The 24,510-nt window shown below is 44.3% G+C and overlaps 1 protein-coding gene across 2 annotated transcripts in view; it reads right to left on the reverse strand.

Annotated features, from left to right (window-relative positions):
• Positions 1-8,944: 8,944 nt before the first annotated feature.
• The window catches only part of CLDN18 (claudin 18), a 23,326-nt gene continuing 7,760 nt past the window's right edge, over positions 8,945-24,510 (reverse strand). For both annotated transcript variants that reach the window (XM_025870420.2, XM_025870419.2), the window contains exons 2-5: positions 15,585-15,749; positions 14,849-14,966; positions 11,987-12,097; positions 8,945-11,130 (exon numbers count right to left, since the gene is read on the reverse strand). In XM_025870420.2, coding sequence (XP_025726205.1) covers positions 10,959-11,130; positions 11,987-12,097; positions 14,849-14,966; positions 15,585-15,749 — 566 coding nt within the window. In that variant the 3' untranslated portion in view covers positions 8,945-10,958. The remainder of the gene's footprint in view (positions 11,131-11,986; positions 12,098-14,848; positions 14,967-15,584; positions 15,750-24,510) is intronic.

A 24,510-nucleotide genomic window follows, 5' to 3' on the forward strand; every position in this document is an offset into this window, starting at 1 on the left:
TGTCATAAGCTCCCAGGGGCTGAGACAAGAGGCAGTTGAGGAATAGCCACCCTGTGTTTGATTTTTAAGATGTTCTATACCGAATATGCTGAACCAGTGTTCCAGGACCACATTGGGGCACCTTGCCTCTCCTGCTTCAGACTGGCTTTCTTCTGTCCAAATAGAGCCCTTCCCTTTTTAATTTTGGAGACAGACTTTGTTCTTTTTTTTTTTTTTTTAAGATTTTATTTATTTATTTGTCAGAGAGAGTGAGCACAAGCAGGGGGAGCGGCAGGCAGAGAGAGAAGCAGGCTCCCTGCCTAGCAGGGAGCCCGATGCAGATCTCGATCCTAGCACGCTGGAATCATGACTTGAGCCGAAGGCAGACGCTTAACGAACTGAGCCACCAGGCATCCCAAGTTTTTTTTTTTTTTTAGATTTTATTTATTTATTTGTGTGTGAGAGAGAACACAAGCAGGGGGAATGGCAGAGGCAGAGGGAGAAGCGGACTCCCCACTGAGCAGGGAGCCTGATGCAGGACTCGATCCCAGCACCCTGGGATCATGACCTGAGCCAAAGGCAGACGATTAACCAACTGAGCCACCAGGCGTCCCAAGTCTTTTTTTTTTTTTTTAAGACTTTTTTTTTTTGAGAGAGAGAGAGAGAGAGAGGGAGAGCACAAGCAGAGAGGGGGGCAGAGGGAGAGGGAGAAGCAGGCTCCCCACTGAGCAGGGAGCCTGACGTGGGGCTTGAACCCAGGATCCTGGGATCATGACCCGAACCGAAAGCAGACGCTTAACGGACTGAGCCACTCAGGTGCTCCCTCTTATTGCTAAAGCCTAAATCTTGTGTGCCATGATCCAAGAGTCAGTTAGTTGCACAGATATCTGCAATCTTCCTCCCAGATCTTCCTGCAAACAGATCTCCCTCGTGGTGGTATGTTCTATTGTGTTGGAATTCCCGAGGTGGGCATATAGGCTCCACTTCTCCCACCTCCCCTCCCCTGCTCCCTGTCCCTTCATTTCTCCTAAGGCCCTATTTTCTTCTCTAGACACACAAAATGTGGTAATTAATTTTTTCCCTTCAAAGTTGTCTGAAATTTTACATCCCTAAAGAATTTGCTGTGGGATTGGCACATTTGCTGTAGCAAAAAGGTTAAAAGAAGGAATTTAATTTGCTCCTTTTCCCATTCCTTTTGGCTGGCGGGCAGAGTATTCACCTGGGATGGTCATGCCAATGGGGAGAGAGCTGAGAGGGCGCCGGGTCCCAGTCCCAGCCTGGGGAGGGGAAGGGAGAGAACGCCCGCTGATTACATAGGCAGGCACATCCTCCCTGCTGTTCACCACAGCCTTAGTACAGCCTCGCCTCTCTCTGCTCATTCTTCCTCCCTGTCCCCACCTTTTTTAACAGCAAAAGAGGAACCAAAAGGCGAATGTGTTAGAGAGAGAACCACTGCTTTAACATAGTTAATTCTAGCTACTCCTGATGGCAGGGCTTCCCAAATTTCAAGAACATACAAATTACTTGAGGATCTTGTTAAAATGCAGTTTCTGATTCAATAGGTCTGGGATGGCATGGAGATTCTACATTTCTTTTTTTGGTTTTAAAGTTTTTAAAAAAATTTTTTAAAGATTTTATTTATTTATTTGACAGAGGGAGAGAGAGTGCGAGAGAGCGAGAGCACACAAGCAGGGGGAGATTCAGAGGGAGAGGGAGAAGCAGGCTCCCCGCTGAGCAAGGAGCGGACGCAACCCCAGGACCCTGGGATCATGACCTGAGCCGAAGGCAGACGCTTAACCAACTGAGCCACCCAGGCGCCCTGAGATTCTGCATTTCTAACAAGCTCCCTGGTTATACCCAACCCACTGGTCCTTGAGGAGCAAGGTCCTATGGTTTAGAGGCATAGCCAGGTGCTAACATCAAGAGGAGGGCATCTGGGGCTGGGGACAGAAGACCATTTGAGATTTTTGTGATACTTCATGGTCTCTGCCATAGTGGGACAATACCAGCGGAGGCATAGATGGAATGAGAGGGCATGAGGTCTTAAGTTCGGGATCTCTATCTTGGCAAAAAACTGTACTTTTATATACTTTCATAAATCTGGTCTTTACTTGGGTGTGATTTCAAAGGGGGAAAAGTCTATACTGAGAAACAGAAATATCTATGTGACCAGTATGTGCTATGGAATTTTACGTTTCAAGCTCATATATGTACACACTCAGGCCAGTCTTAAGAAACAGTACAATTGCACCAGTTAGGAATATATCCAACTTCCAGTAACAGAAAATCCAGTAACGTGGACTTGATTGGTTTCACATAATGGGAAGTCTGAATCATTGGGTAGTGTGGTATTACCTCTGACCTCTTTTTCTATATGCCTCCAGAACTGGGTTCTCAACCCTGGCCAAACCAGCTGGGGAACTTTTAAAAATCCTAATGCCCAGGTGACCACCTAGACCAATTAAATCAAAAATTTCCAGGAGTAGGACCTGGGCATCAGTATTGACAAAACCTGTCCACATGATGGTCACGGTTGAGAACCTCTGCTCTTGGCCTTGCTGCCACACAGCTTTCTCCACTACTTTTCATCAGGGTCTTAATAACCTCAGCCAGTGGTGTTAGTTTAGGGACTGACAGTGTTACCCCGGCATGTGATTCTCTTGGCCTTTCCGGCTTGGTTCCCAGACGGCTGCTAAAGCCCCACTTGCTCACTGCGTTCGCATTCTAGGCAGGAAGAAGGAAAAAGGGCAAAGACAGGGCTCAGACTTCCGCTCACATCTCACGGCTGGAACTGTGCCGTGTGGCTTCTGCTAGGACAAAGGTGGTTGGAAAAGTGACTATTAGAGCTTTTCCAGCTGCTACAGCAGAAGCAGGCAAGAGCCAAGAGAGTGAGGAATGCTATGAGGTAAGAGAACATGTGTAGGTCTTTCAAAAGGTTTATTGTCATTGCAAACGTAAAAACTACATGCCCCTTATAGAAAATTAAGAAAAACGGAATAGAAGAAAATAAACTTACCTGTCTCAGCACTTAAAGACCAGAACTGTGAATAGTTTGATGCATTTCCTTTCAGATTCTTGTCTGTTTCCCCCATGATTCAGATCATAGTGTATTTACAATGATGAATTTTACTCTTTCTTGTAACATGAAAGGATGAGAATTTCTCCATTACAATGATTTCTTAAACACAATTTTTATCTTCTGCATTATATTTCATTATGCTAGCGTTCTATAGCTTGACTTTTCTCCTGCTGTTAGGATTGTTTTTTTCCTTTTTCTGGTTTTACAATATTAAAAACAACCCTGCTCTGAACTTCTTAATGCCTTCAACCTTTTGTTTCCTTTGTTCTATGTATATCTTTTTTTGTTGTTGTTGGGGGAGGGGAAAGGTAAAAAAAAAGTTTGGTGTTTGCTTCAAAGAGCTTTCCCAAACAGTGGTGATTCATTTCTATTACACATCATCGTGGATGAACACTGTACCCCAGGCTTTCATGACAGCTTGAATTCAAGATAATGTGTGTAATATGTGTTTTTCTGAAATCCGCTGTATTCATTTGCACCTATGAAGCGTGTTGCTTGTGTTCTTGTTCTCAGATGAAAGGGACTGGCATTTTGGTTTCAAGAAAAAATAAAATCACAAATACAACCTGTTTTTGACTTGGGTCTGGACTAATTACTAAGGAAGCATTCAGCAATAATACTCTAAAATATTTAAATATTTAGTGAAACTGCAATGGATTGAGGGACTGCTGGTTCTAAGAACTAGGCAACCAACAGGAACTGAGAGAAGAATTTTAAGTCTGGACACCAAATTCAGAGCCAAATGTCAATAATCTCCTCCTCATTTTTTTTTTGCAATAACTATAAATAAAGTAGAGGGAGAGGATAACAAGAATTTTCTGAACAATGTTAAGTAATAAGTACATACAGAACAGGGAAATTTTTTTTTTCCATTAAATTTGCCACTCATTCCACTTCAATAAAATGCTCGTAAGGAGAATAACAATTTAAGGCAGAAGACGATATCACTGCTGTTCAGAACTTCTTGAGAGCAAAAGAATGACTACTGATCAACCTTCCTGGTTTAAACAAATTTATTTATTTATTTATTCATTTATTTAAAAAAATTTATTTATTTATTTGTCAGAGAGAGAGAGAGAGAGAGAGCATAAGCAGAGGGAGAAGCAGGCTCCCCACTGAGCAAGGAGCCCGATCCCAAGACCCTGGAATCATGACCTGAGCCGAAGGCAGACGCTTAACCAACTGAGCCACCCGGGTATCCCTCAACTTAACTTTATTTGTTTTAAAACATGTTATTTTGTGACTTGAACCTCTATACTATGCCTTCAAAATTCCAAGAAGAAAGTAAAATCATACAGAAAGCCGAAAACTTCACCAATACATCTAGACAGACATTTGTGGTAGTTTTTGGTATCTGAAATCTTTTCCCCCCACATCACACTGATGCCCCTTTTGTAGGCGCAGCCCTGGCAAGAATGGGAACCCAGGTGGTGCACTGAACTTTTACAAGTTCTCCAAGTGGGGAACTTATTCTTTCCATGTGGATTGACTCCCGCTTTTTGGAAGTCAAGACTTTATTTTTGTTCAGCTTTCTTCTACCACTTTCTGTGGCATTCCTTGGACACGCAGAGGCATGTGTCTGGAGTGATAGCAGTATCAAGGTTCTTTCCACATTCTCTGCACCCCAGTCTTCCGCCGATGGCTCCCTCAGCAGCAGCACCACAGTCAGGCCGACTTCCTCCGAGCAGATTCCCGGGAATGGAACTACTGGGTCCCAGAGAATGAGCCAGGCTGAGTCTTGTGCCTATGTTGCCAGAGAGGCTGTGAGGATCATTCTGATGCCAGTTCCCCGCGAGCCTTCATGGGGTTCTCTCTGTTCTCTTGACTGTGCCCTGCTGCAGCAGGATGGGACAGTCTGTCTGCACGAAAGCTACTGGCAGGAGGGCTCTGCCAGTCCTCGTGAGGAGACAGTCACACGCACTGTCATTCAAAATATCTTCACCCCCATCCTGACCTCCGGCTCCCGCCCTTCAACATGTTTGTTTGCAGCTGGACATTTTTGTTTCTCTCTCTCCAAATTATGACTTAACTCCTAAGACTTGGGCAAACACTCCCAGCGTCATAAGGGGCTGGCTGGCCGGGCAGCCTGTGCCCCTTTATGGCATTTTATTCACCCTTCAGCCTCACTCCATCGTCCTTACCAGAGCCATTGCCATGGCAACTGTCCTCCTTCGGCCATTAAGTATGGGTGGCAAAGTCCTATGTGCTTAACTTGTTTGATATTTCATCTTTCAAAAAATTCTTTGGGGAAATTCAAGGTGGCTTGTCGAATAAAACAAATAAGCTTTTGATAGTCAACAAGGACTGAGGGCGGCAGCTTTGATAACAGGGAAAGACTGGACTGGTCAAAAACCCAGGCCAGTCACATCCAACTCCACTTGAGACAAGAAAGGAATGGAAAGTCTCTAGAAGGTTGGGGGAGGCTGACTCAGACCCAGTGTTGGGGGCTTCAGCCTAACAGTAGGGCTGAGATGACGCGGATCTTGGCCCAAACCCAAACTCAAGGACCTTTAGGTGGCTTCAGCTGCCACCCCTGGAGGAGTTCACCTGCAGACAGTGCACTTCGGGGGCCTGCGGGTTTCCCTGCCCTTCGCACGGCATCACACCACGCTGCTCTCCAGCCCGGAAGCCCTTAAAAGTGCACACATGTCACATAGCACCCTGAGAGCCTTGCTCAGGTGATTGTGTCAGCTCGGAAGAGACCGGTTAGCCTGATGGTCTCCTCCCTTCCCATCATCTGTCCACCATTTACATTTGCTCTTGTCTGACATTTTTTTAAACTTGAGAATTAAAAACTGAATTTACAGTATGTTGTTTTAAGTATTATGCTTTTTGGATTCATAGGCAAATACCTTCTTCTTTAACGTAGATTTGTTTCCCCCTTCCTCCCTTCTTCCCTTCTTCCCTCCTTTCCTTCCTTCCTTCCTTCCTTCCTTCCTTCCTTCCTTCCTTCCTTCCTTCCTTCCTTCCTTCCTTCCTTCCCTCCTATGTATGTATTTTGCTTGTTTAGTGGGATTCACTCTGGCATAGTAGAAAGAGAGTGAGATGTGGAGCCAGACAGACCCTGGTTGGAATCCATGCTTTTCTATTAGCTATGTAGCCCTGGCATAGGGTGACCAGCTGTCCTGGTTTGTTGGGGGCTGAGGGGTTTCCTGGAATGCAGGACTTTGAGTCTAAAACTAGGACCATCTTGAATAAACCAGGACAGTTGATGACCTTACTTGGGCAAGACACAGCCTCACTGAGCCCTGGTTTCTTTCTTTATCTATGAAACTGGCATAATAGTACCTGTCTCCTGGGTAATTTTGAGGACTGGGGCTAAGTGTACAAAAAGTGCCTGAAGCTATATCTGAGATCTCCTAGATTTAAACAGATGATAATTGGGGCGCCTGGGTGGCTCAGTCGTTAAGCGTCTGCCTTCGGCTCAGGTCATGATCCCAAGGTCCTGGGATGGAGCCCTGCATCAGGCTCCTTGCTCTGCGGGAAGGCTGCTTCTCCCTCTCCTGCTCCCCTTGCTTGTGTTCCCTCTCTCACTGTGTTTCTCTCTGTCAAAAAAAAAAAATCTTAAAAAAAAATAAACAGATGATAATTATAATAATATTAACATTCATAATTATCTATTTTTTAGGCTCAAACTGATCTTTCACCATCATTCAATGCCTTTTCTTAATTTCTAATGTCTGTTCAGGAAAGGGGAGTTTATTCTGGGTATGGGTATAAAATGAAGATATTCTTGGAAAGTACTGAAAAGTATAAAGAAAAAGTATCCTTATTATATCCCCAACCAGAAGCAACCACTTTAAAAATACTTTGGATCCAGGTTTACTATTCTAAACCATTGATATATATCTTTGGGCATAAATATTTACGATTATTTCCTTAGGGGAAATTCAAAAAAGAGGGATTGCCCAATTAAAAGACACATATTTTTAGCCTTCTTTTATATTAGATATAACATTATCTTTACATTCCTCCAAAAATCTAAGTTGACAGAACAAAATATGATGTTTTCTATGAAGGGAGTTGTGTGTTCCTTGTCTCCACACAGGACCCAGCTCTCCCTGAAAGGCTCTCTAAGGAAGAAGTCTGATTTCTTTCAGCAATCCCTATGGTAGTGGTGGCTAAAAGATTTCATCTTATTTGGTCATTTGGTAGTAGTTGCTTTTACTATTGAGTATTGTGGTGGTATGCACACTAAAAACCATCGCTGTTAGAACCTTTTTTTTTGGTACCTAAATTAAATACTTTAGTAACATTTTGTCTCCATGATACAGTATCTTGCACTCAATATTAAACCAAAAGGAAATTGTTTATCTTCAACTCTTAATACATTTTAGTGCTCCTTTCATATTAATTTGAGCTATTACAAAGAGAATAATCTCTTTCCTTTCTAACTGTGGATTGGTAGGTATGAAAAATCAGCCTGGCTTCAGCTTGAGGAATGGAATAGCTCAAAAGCAGTTCTGAGGCAACTGCAAATGCCTAAGAGTTGAAAAATCAAAGAAACTATGGTCCTTGCTGAGGTTCCAGAGATATTACTGGGTGTTTGAGTGTGTGTATCTGTGAGTGTGCATTTATGTATGTGAGTGTGCCTGTGTGTGTATGTGTGTGTGGTTGCTGACCAGTGTCCACAAGTTTCGGGCTGCTCACTTAGACTGGTCATAGGTTGGAGGTTAGTGGGGTGAGATCAAGATTGTTGGAGAACTAGAGATGAGGTAGGTAAAGCCCTAAATGCAGTACTGGTGATTACAAGGAATCAATAAAAAAATAATGAAAACATGTTGGTGAATTATTGTAAGTGATCCTTCAAGTTCGCATAGCTGGTTGGTAGTGGAGTCAGGACAAGAAGTTCCGGTTTCTGATTCTGAGTCCAGTGTTCCCACCAGCAGAAAGCATCAGTTCTGAGATGCCAGGTGCTTTGGCAAAAACTGGGGCCATTGCAGTGGTTGACCCCATGTAATGTCCTGTGGAGGCAGGGCAGGGCTGACTATTACCCTAGAAAAAGCTAAAAGAATTGGCCATTCCATAGAGACCTTGATTAAACCTCCTTTGTTTTGGACCTCAAGGTGGTGACAGGAATACTCAGTAGTCAGCAGCTTGGGATTCCCCAGGGATTTTTATGGATAATGGCAATGAGTCATATTTTGAGCACATATGGTATGATTTGATTCCTTCATTTATGTCTTTGCATGGGAGTTTTCAAAATGCCCCTAATCTTAGGAAATCTAATTTGAATAGCTCAAAATTATATAACTGAGAACAGTTTTCTACTAACCAGTTTTGTCATCCCATTTGTTTAAAATTTGATGTAAAGTTTGGGTCATTTTTAATTATCCATTTTCTGTGAGAACCAGAGTAATGGAGCCCGATGTGAGACTCGATCCCAGGACCCCAGGATCATTACCTGAGCCAAAGGCAGATGCTTAACTGACTGAGCCACCCAGGCGTCCCACTTACGTTGTTTCCATAGCTTGGTTCAGCCTCAGTGAGTACAGCTAATTGAGCTGGTAAAGTCAGCCTTTGACAGCATTAAGAGGACAGGTATTGGCTCTCCTGTTTTACTAGCTCTTGGGCAGGCCAATGATATTAGACACTTTAGGCTGGTGCATTGAGGGTCAGACAGGCTAAACGTGGTCCCTGGATCCCATGCCACATACATGCCTGCTCTGGAAATTCCTTTTGATTCAGGCTTCTCAACTTGCGGGAACCACTGAGTGGGTGGGATCAGACCTCATTGGCCTCCAGGCAGCCAGGCTACTGCTGAGCAGACAGATTCTGCAAGCAGAAACACTCCAGAAGACGCCCTCAGCTTTGAGGTACTGAGACTCCCACCCCCCTCCCCCCCACATCCCGAAGCTTAGGACAAAAGAGCAGGAGCTGTTCAAATGTGAGATAATAGTAATTTTAATATTTAGTTCACAAAACATACAGGTCAATAGTCAATGCATATACAATAGGACAGAGCAACAATAAAAAAATTACAAAGCCCAATCTAACTACATGGAGGCTTTCAAACAATGAAGTGTTGGATAGAGACCGTGCTAATTAAAAACCCAGCTGAGACACACCTCAGTGCCTCAGACCTGACCAAGAAATTTCTGGTGGTAGGAAAAAGAGCTCATTGTGCCCATGGCCTTCAAGTCAAATCCTGAGAAACTTCACAATCTCCATGCCCTGGACTGCTCATTTTTGTCTTCCCCCCATCCCTGCTTTTTTTTTTTTTTTTTTCTCTTCTTGGATTATCTATCCAACCTTTACCCCATCTCAGACAATGAGTTCCATGAATACTCTGATGTAGCCTAGAACCATTGCTATCTCAGTGAGAAGGGTCTCTGAGTTTGCTTTGGCTGTTGGTGAACAAAATTCCCCTCTGTTTAATGGGCTGTGATCTGGTTTTCCCCAGACATAATCTGTTGAGGCTGAAGACCCCTATGAATAGTCACCCATCTCCCTGGAGGCCACTTTCATAAGAACTATTGGTACTAAGGACTTTTTTCCCCAATAATAACCCAATGGTGAGATTTCCCCAGTGTCAATGCTGCTCCCTGATTCGGTAGTTTTGAGAGACTGCCCTTATTTTAGTTCCCAGGGGACCTATTCTGGCTCTGGTGCTGAGATGGAATTCTGGTGGCCTCGAAGGAGTTTAGGCTTTCTGCAGCAGGGATGTGACACAGGGAAGGTGTGTGGCTGCCAAGAGCTTTCACTTCTTGAACATCCAATGGTCCAACATCTGTAGGTGAAGTTAGTGAAGGGAAGAGCTCTCCCAGTAACAAAGCTGACCACAGTGCCTAGAAAGTGCTCCTGTCAACTGACAGTGACCTTCTAGTGTGCACAGGCGTCACTTGCCATAACATTACCTCCAGGCTCATCACTTTGTTGTTGCTGTTGTCTTTTGAAAGAACTGGTTTTAACCCCCTCAGTTTCAACATTTGGTTTTTACAGGGTTACACTGTATCTGTTCTGTGTAGCCACAGTCTCAGAGAGTTCAAAGGGAAACAATTAGGATCAGTGAACATTTCATGGAACTCAAACTTAAGTGTGATTTTACAAAGTCAATATAGACAATATCAAAGCAATTATATTTTCATTTTCTTCTATTCACTTGCAGGGGTGAGGCTAACTCAGAGACAGTGTATCATTTCACTAACATATTATTTATTCTAACTATATCGAGAATAGCATATATATTCAGATTACCCACAAATATCCTTTTCTCATCCTTCCAGGGACATTTTCTGGCCTATGACAGAAAGAGGACTTGCAGTGGGGAGGCCAGGAGACCCCTGGGGGTGTCTTGCTGGAATTAGCAGATGCAAACAAAAGCAGAAAGCTTTCCTTAAACTGAAATTGCTTTGGTCCAGGTAATGTCAAGATCACAGTGTAAGAAAACTCAGATAATGAGCTGGAGACATTACAAATATCTTTCCCCATCACCTCTTCTTCAATCAGCGTTTATTAGTAGCCAGGCTGGCGGGGGAGGTTAAAATCAAATAGCAGGAAATGATGTCTTTTGATGGACTCTCCTTTTTTCTTTGCAGAATTGTTCTGGGGGACGAGTTGGGAAATAGATCATCGATGCGCTATTGTCTGATAGGAATTCAAACCACAATCTATCATCAGATTAGAAAGGTTAAATTAAAAAAAAAAGAAATAGAAGATTGAAAACTGTGAACTGTTGCCTCGAATTCATATCTGATAACTCAGCTGTTTTTGTGATGGAACATTAGAGACATAGAGACCTGTGGCCCAGACCATCTGGCCTCCTCGCGGGTGAAATCAAAGTTTTTCTAACTTCCAACTGTGAGTCAAAAGCAATCAGGAGTCAAGGTAAAATTTCCTTGTTTTTCAAGTGAGCTCTAATTGGGGGGTTCTTCTGCCCATGCTGAGGTGTCTTGGAGCGCTACACATAGTCGTACTTGGAAGGATGAGATTGTACCTCGTCCTCTGTGTGGACACCCCCTTCGTATATCTTCTTGTTTTTGCTATTGGGCCCAAAGCCAGTGCTGGTCTTGAAGCCTCCGGGCTTGTAGGCGACATTGTGGCCCGAGGCATGATAGGACACGGCTTTGTAGCTGAGAGAAAAAAGAAACATTCCATGACCACAGATGTATTTGGTAAGAGGACAACCCACTCCGTTTACCCTGGGATGTTTCGGTTTTAGCACTGAAAGTGCAGCATCCCAGGAAACCCTCAGTCCTGGGCAAACTGAAATGGTTGATCGCCCCAGGCTTTGAGACACTGGTTCCAGGGGAACATGGTTATGCCAGAAAAATCACAGAATTTGTGAGCTGGAAGGCACATACACGGAGCCCATCTCCTCTAATCTGCTCGGATTATGGATAAACTAACAGAGGCCCAGAGAAGGCAAATGATTTACTAGAAGTCACAGGACTAGTTAGCAGTAGATCCGGCCCAGGATCCAGGTCTCCCAGCTCCAGGTCCATGTAGTGGGGTACAGTGGGGTTTCTCTGCAGCGGGACTTTGGCATTTTGGAAAAGATGCCTCTTTGTCATGAGGGCCTCTCCTGTGCATTATGGAAGGTTTAGCAGCATCCCTGGTCCCCACCCACTAGATCCCAGTATCACCCCCACCCCACCCGAAAGCTGCAACAATCAAGAGTCTTCAGCTGTTGCCAAATATCCCCTGGTAGGCAGAATTGCTTTCAGCTGAGAACCACTGAGTTACAGAATCCTGAAGTCAGAGGGAACCTAGGGCGATATTTTTTTCTCTCTCAAACAGGATCATTCCTAAATCTGCTCAGCTGAAATGTTCCTATTCTGTTCTTTAGGTTCCCCATAAAAGAGAAAGTTCAGGATCATTTAGTTAATAAGTTCTTCCATAAACCTAGACTGATCATTCTGTCTGCAAATTATACTTTAAAATGGACTCAGATTAAATGTCTGATTGCACTGGGATGGGGAGACTCACTTGGTTTCCTCAGGCACCAGGCCCCGGCAGGCGATGCACATCATCACACCCCCAATTAGTGTGAGGCCCCCGGCGACCCAGCCCACGAACAGAGCCGAACCAAAGGTGTACCTGAAGGGGAAAATGAGAGGATGAATGTGGGCAACTCAACTCTCCAGGCTCCACCCACTGCACTTGGCCACGCCCATCCTCTCTGTCAGCTCTTTTGGGTTCCACACCCATCCCCGCCCATGCCGCTGAACACACTCTCCTTTGGGTCACGGCCAAGTGAATGAAGTACCCTAGAGAACAGAATTGGGACTGAAGCTAGTCAGCAAAACAGCAATGGGATTCTCGGGCCCCTAGCATCACTCAGGCATGGAATTAATTATAAGTCTCTAATCTCAGAGAAACATCTCTGGAAATCCACCTCCCTCCCTATTGTCATTGGGAGTGTCTTAAAGGTTTAGCAAGAGGAATTCGAGAGCTGTGGAATCAGTCTGAAGTTATTATTTCTGAAGGAATTTTGGCCCTTTGAGTTCTTCTTGTGGGCCAATAAGCTTTCATCTTACCTAATTCAAGTACCCCGGTAGCCGTCCATGCAGAACGAGCCGACCATTCATTCTTTCATTCCTCGTTTACGCATCTGTTCAACAAGTATTTATTGAGCTCCTACTATGTGCCTGACACGGCCCAGGCACTGGGACACAGGGGTGAACAAGATTGACACAGACTCCACTTTCCCGGTGGTTCTGTTCTAGCCCACACTGGAGCTTAAAACTGTGGTCATCTGACTCTAAAGTTGGTACTCTTCCCCTAGGAGGGATGCCTCCATGGGACTCATTACCTCTGAGCAGGATTGTCTGAGAACAAAGTGTCCTGAGAATAAAATAATTCTGATTCCAAATGGACCTTTGTGGGTGGTGAAGACTGTGACCAAAAACTGTTAGGAAGTTAATGGGTATTTTAGTGTTAGCTGGTAACCTTCCCTTCCCTAAGCTGGTGTCTCCTAGAGCCCTGAAGAAAAGGAGAGCTCAGCACAGTGGATACCTGCCCATGGAGGTTTTCCCCTTGGGCTCATCAAGGAGCATGGGGCTGTTTGTGGAACACTATGGATCACTGGTATGTTTAAAAATCACAAACTAAGAACATTATACCGTAGTTGGAAGACAGAAATATGTGTGCAGACCTCTGCAACGTAAGAAAATAAGATATTTTAGATGTGCTTAAAAAGTACACACATTTTAGCAGGATCAAAGTAAGCCATATAAGCAATATAAGTCTGATGACCAAGTGTAATGTAATGTAAAAGTTAGTGATTAATTCAGGTTATAAAATGAAATGTTTAGGCTAATACAAAAACACCTCACAAGCTGCATATAGCTTGAAGGCAAGCAGTCTGTAGCTCAGGTACACTCAATGCAGCAATAGCAGAGGATGGGATACCAGAAAGCCAAATGGGGTACCAGAAAACCCCTTCAACTGATTGCCAAGATCTCTCTTGGAAGCTGTGCTGTCTTGTGTGATTTCTGGGTAGAGAGGATGAGGAGACAGAAAGAAGGGAAAACCTGAGCCCATCCATGGAAGAAGGCATTCAGGAGGCCTCTCATAATCCTATAGTCTCGATCTCAGGACTGAATTTGGCTGCCCAAGGGACGGGGCAGGTTCTAGGGAGATGGTGTGGGAGAATGATGGAAGGCATTAGTCTAGGTGCCAGTTGGGTGGGTGACTCCTCTGGGCAGAGGCAGTGACCCTAGGCACCCAGATACTCCAGATAAGGTGGGATCTTCTAAGTAGGCTGACCAACCATCCTGATTTGCCCATGAAAGTAGAGTTTCCCAGGATGTGGGACTTCCAGTACTAAAACTGGTAAAGTCCCAGGAAACCCAAAATGAGCTGGTCAGCATACTTCTCAGTTGTCCTTGTAACCAAGAGATGATGGAAAGATCACAGAGGAGGATGGGGGGAGCTTATGGGGATCATTTCCTCTTCTCCTGAAACAAAGCAGGAACATGGATTGGGACTAGAGTTCCAGGGAGCCAGAGAGTAATGGATTCATCACATCTTCATCCCCTGTTTGTATCCCACGATGGTGTGGCTGGAGAAATACCAAGTGTATCCACTCCAGAGATGATGGGTCACTTAGATGTGATATTTACATCACTCTCTCAGAACCAGATCTTTCTTCCTCAAGAATTTGCTGCTGCTTCTTGCTTTGAAATACATCCCTTTGAAGTGGCTAAATGAATGAGTGTTGGAATTTCTCTTCCATCATTTAAAAGTTTTACCCTCCTTCAGACACTATCTCCCTCAGCTAGACCATAACCTTCATGAGGATGGGGACCTTGTCTTATCCTCAGCACTCAGAACAGTTCCTGGCCCACAGCAGGTACTCCATACATTTGTAGAATGAATGCATGTGTGAATGAGAGGAAGACACATCTGTACAAGGAAGACACATAACATTACTCTTCTCACCTGTACTGCACCTTGCTCAATTCTACTCAAGCTTTCACCTGTCCCTAGCCAGGTTCCCATCATGACCTGGACATGCGGGTTGAGGCTCATTTACATGCCTGGGCTAATAGTGCCTGTTTCATTGCCACCACAATGGGGCCTGTGTAAGCATGTTAGATAAGTACTGTGAACTCTCACTGTATTTCAATGCAAACGTCAGCTCAGCCTCAAGTCATAGCACCAAGGATATTTCGCTGAAATGAAGTTTATGAATTTACAGATCATAGTTGATTTATGATATGGCATGGTTGCCTCTGATAAATTTTTGCTCTTTCAGGCACTGACAGTCACATTAGGCATATGTGTTTAATAGGATTTTTACAACAATATTCACCACAGAATACTAAGACTAGATTAGGAGGTTACCTGGTCTGAACGGTCTGGACCATCCCACCCATGCCGGTGTACATGTTAGCTGTAGACATCCAGAAGTTAGTAACCAGCATGTTGGCAAATACAGATACTCCAGTGATTGCACAGAGACCTGCGGGCCAAGAATGAGAAAGCTCTAGAGTCAGCTTTAAAGGGATCACAATGTTTCTGAGGCAATGTGTGCTTAAATGAGTTTAGATGAGCAGGCTGGAGAATATTCCATTCCTGTAACAGAATGGTTAATCCAAGCATTGATTACTGAATTCCCACTATGTGCTAGACATTGTGTGAGGTGCTTAGACTCTCTTATCTCTCTAACTGTGGAAGGATTTGTATGTGTGCAGAAAGAGATTTTCCATGCATCTTGGGACAAGAGATTAATAATACAAATATGTTGGACCTGATGATGTCAAGTGCTCTTCCTTTAAAATGATTTTTCTAGAGTCTTACCAAAATAATGCCTTTAGGGACTGAGTCACATGACTACCTTAGGATTGAGAATCTCTTCTAATAAAGTGGGGTGGCAGCTAAGGGGGACCTTAACACTCATGACAATTCTGTAGCGCATAATTGGGTCCTAATCTTAGATCTTGAATCCCAGTGTGCAAAACTCTGATCCATGTTCAAACCATGCTCAGTAGGGAGAAGCCATGTTTCCTCTGCCAGAATGATTTTGCTTTGACACTCCCAGAAGCCCATTTGAGAGAGGGAACCTCAGCTCCTTGTTCACCTGAGATGATGAACATGATCCCAGAGGTCAGTGTCATGTTGGCTTTGGCGGAGTCCTCCATGCTGCCAATGCGGATGCACTTCAGGGCAAAGATGGACACCAGGAGGCTGATGGCACCCAGGACGATGCCCACAATCATCAGGGCTCGCACTGCCTGTAGCATGGCTGTGGGACAAGGGACAAGACACAAGCTGACAAATAAGACCACCTCCACATGATTGATTAGGCTTTGGTTCAATAAAATAAAGCAACCACAATGAACAAGCACCAAACTCCTGAGAAATAACAAGTCCATAAACAGTGAACTTTGTCATCGCCAGGGGATGTGGAATTGTGAGAAATGCAAAACTACACGTATAATCCTCTGATTGTTGAAGGACCTGCACACAGTTGTCTGTAGAATGAGAACATTGTGGAGCTGGGACAGCCAATGGAATTTAGCTATTTCATTTCCTCATTTTAAAGCTTGATAATCTGCAGTCTATGTAGAGGAAATGGCTTGACCAAGGTGACATGAAAAATTATTGACAGAGCTTACAGTACAACTGTGTGGCTTTGACTTCTAACCCAAACATTTTTTTCCTCTAGTCTTTTCATATGGGCTCAAAGCTTCATATTGTCGTGTCTACTTTAGGAAAACCCAATATTCATTTATAGCATGTAATGAGCAAGGTTATTAGGTGGTATGTCAAGGACACCATATTTTTGTCTCTTTCCAAAGGGACTACTACCATCAGGATGAGCTGTAGGTTTTAGGTGTATATGTAAAGACTGTTATATCAATCACAGGCCTTTCAACACAACCAGTTTATCAGCAGTCCCTTCTCAGGAAGCAACGGAAACTGTAGGTCCTGCTGGGACTCTCCAGCAGTGACCTCTCTTCCAGATATATCCACAGTGGTTTCTACTGTGTCCTTAATATGCAGTGACTCATCTCAACAGTTTTTTCTAAGCCCCTATGACTAGGCACAGGGATGACAGTAATTAATAGGTCAGAAATGGTCTCTGCACTCATAGATCTTATGCCGAAGTGGGGAAAGGCAGTCATTAAACATGCCCACTACAAGCATAATGCATTTTACAAAAGAAAGACAAATGAGTCCTTGGTGTTCTCCAGAGGGAAAGGCCCCAAACATGGGTATTTCTGATAGAGCAGAACTGAATAATTGTGTGACACAAAGCAGAGAGCTCTGTCCTACCCTAGTTATCATAGCCAATTGTTAACTTTTTGATTGAAAGCTATTAGTGGCTTTTTGGATATTAAAAAATTTAATCCACAGTAAAAAAAAACAAAACCTGCAATGCAGATGATATGATTACCTCCATTTTATAGTTGAAGAAACTGAGACTCAGAGGTTAAGGAACTTGCCCAAGGACACATATCAAGGGACAAGCAAGAGCCGGGGTTCAAACCCAGAACTATCTCAAAATGGTTACTTTCCCCATCACAGTACATCGCTTTGAGGCACCTAATCCTGGAAAAGCAAGCTGCCATCGAGGTAAGGGGCTCCATAAGCACCTAAGAGAATGTATCCTCCAGGCTTGGAGACTCACCATGAAATATCATCCCTTCAAATGGATGCTAAAAATGTATAAAGAGATATTCTCTAAAAATCATCTCAGGGAATAACCTGTGCCAGCAGATTATTTCTAAATGTGACTCTCAAGACAAGGAATTTCCTGGGAGGAATTTCTCTCTAATCTCTTCAGGGAGATTTCCATCTCAAATATGGCTAATGTCACTGGAGCTGCCAGCTTATTCACTCTAAGGTGTGTATCACAAAGCAACTGGTTATGATGGAAGAACCGACAATCAATTCAGTGTATTGAAAAAGGAGAGGTAGATCATGCAGAACTCAAGAGCCTTCTGTATTCAAGAAGAATGGAGGCCTGGGCAACTTTCTCACCAGGTGTCTCTCTGTGTGGAGATGGTAGTATCCAGCCACTCTAGTTCTACGCCACTTGATTCTGATTCTCTTCTCCCTGAAGAAACTTCTGATTTTAACTTTGCTTCTCTACTGAGAAGAGAAATCTACACACAGTCATCATCAGTCTTGGTCCTACTGGCAACTATATTAGCAGGGTAAATATGCTGGTTTATGGTGCGGGTTGATTCTGCAGGATCTGACCATTCCTTCCTGGGAGAACGGAACTGATTAACATTGGCATCTTGAGATTACAGCTGAGTTCTCATGCCAGAGCCACGGTGACCCTAGTAGGGCAAAGAGAACTCAGGAGGGCCTTGGAGTGGCCCTTGGATCTACTCCTAATATAGGAGGGCTCTAGAGTGTCACCGGTGTTCTCTAAAGCCTTGCTCAATGGTTTTGCTGGCCCTACAGGATACTGGGAACGAACACCCTACCCTGTTCATTCCCTAATTAACAAATGCAAGTGTGTGTCATCTACTTGTGTATTCATTTACATTTTTGTGTTTGCATCCAGCACATGTTGGTATATGCTCATAGTCATATGTTACATAATCATACAACTCATCCATGAATTCATTCATTCATCGAGTATTTTAAAGCTCAAACTCTCTACAAAACCCTTTGTCAGTTACCGTAGGAGGTATGAAGTTTCATGGAAAATAATCACTGCCTTCAAGCAGTTTAAGACCTGGGAAGGTCATATTTTTACTGGAAATCCTGAACCTCAAATTTCTTTTCACTTTGGGGATACCTTGGCTAAGTAATAATAGACCCACTTTCTCATAGTTGCTCATGATATGGTTCTAGTTCTCTTTAACATATATAATTACACCACAAGCCTGGTTCAGGACAGCTATGGAGAGGACATCTCAGCGGCAGCCCCAGACTTCAGGAAATATCCTCCAGGCTATACTAATATGTATGTTACTACCAGAAAACTGGACACATGGGAAGAGAAAGGGACTTGACTTTCTCTTCATCTTATCCCCATGGGCCTCTTGTGGGCTTCAAATCCACCCAGAAACCCATTGGAGGTTTTAAACACTGCTCTCATTCTGACATTTTAAGCCTTAAACTAGTCAGAGAACAAAATCACTTATCCTTTTTGAGAACCACCTGGCAAGGCATCTGGTTAAAACAACCAAAAACCAATCAACCAACCCACCAACCAAATAAACAATATTAATGAGGCAAGATAAAGGGTGTCCCTCATTCTACAAAAACATTACATTTCTCCTGGACTCTTGGTGTGGATGGAGTCATCAACTCTTTTGACTGAGTAGTTTTAATGTTTGTTCTTGAAAACATATCACCAGGTGGCTGTGGCTGAGGCACAGGGTCTTGCCTGACATTGCTGGATTAGAAGGTGAGACGGGCAAGTGGGAGGTGAAAGCACGGTGGGCCTGCCTCCTGTGGAGAGTTGCTGCTGCTGTGCCATGGGAGCCCTTGGGTATGGGAGCCCTGGCCAGCCTGTCCTGGTCAGCCTTGGCCTCAGGATCTCAGAGGACCTCTTGCCTCTGCTGGGTCATGTTTGTCTGACAAGGCCTTATTTCTTTCCTGCTCTCTCTTGATCTTGGATGAATTCTGGCACCTGCTTTGAACCAATGGTCAACCTTCACCCTGAGCACCTTTTTATTTCTTAGACTCTGTTTCTAGCTTACTCCTACCCCTTTCTTTGCTAACTGTGGTCAGAAAAGACACAACATTGTTTTATATCTTGTGGGGCCACGTCCAGAGTCCCAACAGCGGGCCTGGATGGACGCACCAAGGTCTGCCTTGCTTTGGAGATTCCTGGAGGCGTTCTTCTGAGAGTGGGAGCTGTGATGGGGGCAGCTTCCAGGAAGTGGGAGGAAATGTTCTCCACCACTCATTGCTAGAAATCCCTTATGTCTAGTAATGACCATGGAGATGCATGCGGGTGACCTCAACTTCCTTTCCTGCTGGAAGATTCTACCATATGGAGTTCTAATCCTTCATAGATAGGTAACCAGAGAAACTGCTCCCAAAGGAGGTGTAAGTTTCTCTTTTAGCCACTCTGTCTCTTATTTGCTATTCCAAGCAAGAGGCATATAGGCTTATCAGCTGATAACAGGTGAGTCAATGGCTCTATAGACTGATTCCCTGCACCAAAGGTGTGACTACAGCTTTCTTTCCAATGAACAATGAGGCATTATCAGGCTTGAAGGGTGGATGGGATTCAGGGCTGACAGAAGCAAACAGAAAAAATGGGAACTTGGTGTTCCTTCCCTGTTGCAAAATATCTAATTCCCCCAAACCAGCTATGGACTGACAGGCAAGGTGCCTTTGGGTGTGGTTCCCAACACTGGTTGTACCTTAGCATCCCCTGGGGGAACTTCTAAAGAAATATTAAATGTTTTACCTCCACCCCTAGAGATTTTCATTTAATTGTTCAATAACATAAAATTTCAAGGAATAATCTGGGAAAACAGCCCTCCAGAGGGCTCAGGAAGAGGTGCTCAGAGTGGCTGGCGAGTTGAGAGGAAATAGCTCCTAATGGTTGACATCCCTGATCTAGATGGGAATGGGCTTACGAGACAAAGGCCTGATCTGGGGCTTTTGTTAGTGGTGGTTAGAGAGGACCCACGCTTCAGGCACAGAGTGGCTTCAGATTGGAGGCAGGGAGGGCTGATGGAGGATTCCAAAGAAGGGGAGCCCAGAGGAGGGAAGTCTGAGGCCAGACCTCGGAGAATAGGTCCTTCAGAACAAGGTGGGAGGGGCCTAGATTCTCCTGAGATCTCAGGGAACCAATATGGAAGTCCTTTGTATCTTGTGAAATCCTACAGAACAATGTGAGCCAGGTAAGTGTCGTTAGGCAAATCTTTTAATCTCACTGAAGCCAAGTTTCCTCAGCCCTGGAGTGGGACAGAGCTATCTCTTGCATAGAGATGCCATGAGCACCAGATGCTACTTGGCACCAGCATAGAACTAAGCCAGGCTCAGCAAATATCAGAAAAGAGAAAAGAAGAAATAGAAGTTCTTTCTCTCTTCAGCCCCACATGGCTTTGGCTGGTACTAACTGCATAAACCTGAATCTTCTCACATGATGATAAAATATGGTTGAGGATCTGAGAAAGCCATGCATGAGGGAATATGAGGGGCCAGAGGGGAAGAAGATTTGACGAGAGTAGGAACGGTAAGGTCTGGACCAAGACAGGTGGGAAGATCAGGAAAAATGGGCTCAAGATCTGGCTGGCAATGAGGAGGGGAGCAGGTGAGGGGTGAGGCTGGGGCGGTGGTGTCTGCCTTCATTGCCCTTCCTTTTCAACTCTCAGGTGGGGTCCAACTATGTGACTCTGGCCACGTGCGTCTCCACCAAGAAATGGTGCCCACCACTGACCAGCCCATGCTAGAGCATGATACTTTGTGTGGGGCTGCCCCTGCTATCCAAGCAACAGCCTCCACAATCACAAGCTGTGGAGGCCTTCTGATTCCTGGGTCTGCATCGGGCAAGCAGCCTCACTTCATGCCTGAGGCACAGATCCTCCCTGGCTTGTAGATGTGTGCTCAGTTCTCTGTGGGATCTCCTTTAGACACACATTAGTGTGTACACGTTTAGATGTTTGTCCACGTATTTAAAAAGGCATGTTTGGGCTAAAATATGTTTCTTTTTGAAGAAAGGGAAAGCAGCTTGAGCAAAACCCAAGAGGCTCCCCCAGATTTCATCTCAAGTTTGTAACCACTCTCCCTCTTAGGGCCAGTTTCTTCCACCAAGACGTTGGGGAACGACAAGCTGGTTTCACAGGATCCTGCACACTGGACTTAATGTGAAACAGTCAGCCGATAGTAAGGAGAAATAAAGCAGGTGGCTCCTTTAGAAAGGATGCTGAAAAGCAGTTTCATATTTTTTCCTTTATGGATTTTTGCTTTAGGTTTTGTAGAATTGTTTCTTGGGTTAAATGTGATATCGTGAAAACTGCCATTCCTGTGTGTGTAAATATGATTGACAGGTTGATGGGAAACTCCCTAGCTCTCCACTAGCCGTTGTTTTTTCACATTGCAGTAGAAAGGGGCAAATGTAGCCAGTTGTATGTAAAAAGAGAAAACAAGACCCTCAGTGCCTGCAAAGGGGCTGGAAACCAGTGATGTGCCCAGAACACAGGTGGAATGGGAGATTGAGAGGAGAAAAACAGGATGCTAAATAATCTCTACCTTGGGTATTTGGATTCATAAAAGATGCTTGATTTTGGAGAAAAAAAAAACCCTGGAAGATCAAATGTCCTAACTCTTTGAGAGCTTTGGGTGATGTAGACAAGGCAGGAATGATTTTTTGACGCCAAGAGCCAGATCTTGTAAATGGGTCGCAGAGCACTTTCATACAGATGCCTTATTGTGAGGCATTCCACAGATGGGGGAAGCAAGGTCAAGAGATGTAGCTGGTCAAACTATGCTCTTAATCCCAACTCACTTGTCTCTAACTGTGGGGCCCTGCCATGGCACCAAATTCAATCCAAATATTTGCAAACACATTAGAAAAAACATTACTTGGGGCGCCTGGGTGACTCAGTTGGTTGAGCATTTGGCTCTTGATTTTGGCTCAGGTCATGATCTTGGGGTTGTGGGACCAAGCCCCATCTTGGGCTCTGTGCTCAGTGGGGAGTCTGCTTGAGATTCTCTCTCTCCTTCTTCCTCTGCTCCTCCTCCTGCTCTCTGTCTCTCTCAAATAAATAAATAGATCTTAAAAAAAAAAAAGAAAACATTACTTGACCATGATGTCATCATGGGACCAGGGACATGGTCTTTGCCTTCTCTTCACCGTGCTCTTTGACTGCCCTCCCCGCGCCCCCCCCCGCCCCGTCTCCAGGGTGGGGGATCGGGAATGACACACAGGTCATCCATTCTTTAAATTTGGTACTCCTAATTGTGCATTTGTGATGATATGGTGATAAATGGGTCAAGGTGCTGGTGTACCCTCTGTTCTTATTGTGCTCAAGTGCATACCAATCTTTTCAATGTGCTAAAGGCGGCTCCTCCTAGCTGGAATGCGAAGCAGGGCCTGAGCATGGGCAGGGTAAAAAATGCAGACTTGAAGCTTTACGGCCTCATGTTCATTTCCCACTTCTGCCATCTTCTGTCCATGGGAGCTTGGGCACCTTACTTTGTCTCCGTATCTGAGCCTCAGTTTCCACTTTTGTAAAAACAAAGCTAATACACATTTCCTTGTATTGCTGTGAAGATTAAACTAGAGGGTCTATGTGCAGTCCAATAAATGGCAGCTGTTTTTATTTCTGGGCACTGTCCTTGGAGAACTACATGCTGCATTAACTGTTTGGAATCCAATGAGAGGGAATCTTGGGCTATTCATTATACAGAGCTGGTCATATACAGGTAAACAGTCCTGCTACTACCACCACTTACGTCATTAATCTGTCTGTAGGTTACATAATACAGTTGAATGGAATTAAATTATTCTATGGCTAGAAGTTCCAACTAAATGTGATACATTTTTATCAGATGAATGAAGGGTTATGTGAGATTTTGCAAGAAAAGAGCTTATCCTTAGGAAGAATTGAATAATTGGTAGTGATATTATGATTGTTAACTAAAGTATTACAATGGTATCTGCCTCATGCTTTTACAGTACTTTAAGGCTTACTTCTCTGCTCAAGGGTGGTACTCCCCTGAGATCTAGGTCAAAATTAAACTCTCTGCAACCTTCCATTTCTGTTTTTAGGCATTTCGCCCAGGTCTTCTGCTTCAAGTCTCTCTTCCCTATGCCCCTTGTCATGCTCAAGAAAATGTTTTCAGCAGTTGTTCTTGATGGCCAAGTCCCCTGTGGGTGCTAGGTCTTGGGTGGTTAATATTATCTCTTTCTGCTTCCTCAAGAGCCCCACAAATGTCCACCAGCCACCCACTGGACTCCTCTCTGGCTGCTCCATCTTCTTATATTTCAGCCTTTAGTTTTGGAGTGTCTTTTAACCTTTTCCTTCTGGCAATCTTCCTGTCCATCCCTTACCTTTGTCAGCCAAATATTTTATTTTATTTTATTTTATTTTATTTTATTTTATTTTATTTTATTTTATTTTATTTTATTTTATTTTTGAGAGAGAGAGTGCATGTGGTGGGCAGGGGAGGGGCAGAGGGAGAGAGAGACTCTTAAGCAGACTCCACATCCAGCATGGAGCCCAATGCTGTGTTCTCGATCTCAGGACCTTGAGATCATGACCTGAGCTGAAATCAAGAGTCAGCCTGGGGGCAGAGGAATAGTAAGAGATAAGTCAGGCAAGGTGAGGGATAGAGGAGGGCATGGGTGTCAGACTGTCATGTCTGCACCTAATTAAGCTGTGAATGGGGGAACCATGGGAAGGTTTGGGTTTTAAAATGTCTAGGGAGATAAGAACTAGGAACTGGAAGCTGGTGATTGGAAGGTTCTACCCCACCATCTGCCACAGTCAAAGGAGTAAACACTCTAAAGAGAGGAAGGATGGAAAGCAGACTGAGAAAGACTAAGAGTGAGAGGGGGTAGTACAATTTATTCTTTTAATTTGGTTGTCAGTGACCCAGGGAGAGACAGAATTTGACAATGATCAGAATCATGAGATTTTCTAGGAAGGAGAACATAAGCCTAAGTGAGAAGGAGAGATGAAAGAGGCAAGAAGGACCGGGGCTGATCGGCGGGGATGACCAGACTGGATGGCGTGGGGTCCCATGTGTGGAAAGAAACAGAATGAGTGAGAGACTGGTAATGTGTGGTGGGGCCCTGGGCGAAGGTTACTGGGTATGAAGTCATGGAATGTCATCCCTTAATTTTGAGTAGGAGGTCAATCCTTTTCCTTCACTTAATAGTTAAAATGAGGTGGGGCTAACAGCTCAACCACCCATGTTTGCACCTTCTGCCTTCTGACCTCTCCCCTCACACCAGAGCATAATCCCTCCTCCGTGGCTGTCTTCCCTGCGTCCAGGTCCTACCTGCTGTGTTTCCCTAAGCAGGTCTCAGTCAGTGATCCTGCTGGGCCTGCAATACAAGTGGCTTCCAGGGG

Source organism: Callorhinus ursinus, unplaced genomic scaffold, assembly GCF_003265705.2.
Source record: "Callorhinus ursinus isolate GAN/ISIS: 27379988/994484 unplaced genomic scaffold, GSC_fseal_2.0 scaffold1, whole genome shotgun sequence".
Classification (NCBI taxonomy): domain Eukaryota; kingdom Metazoa; phylum Chordata; class Mammalia; order Carnivora; family Otariidae; genus Callorhinus; species Callorhinus ursinus.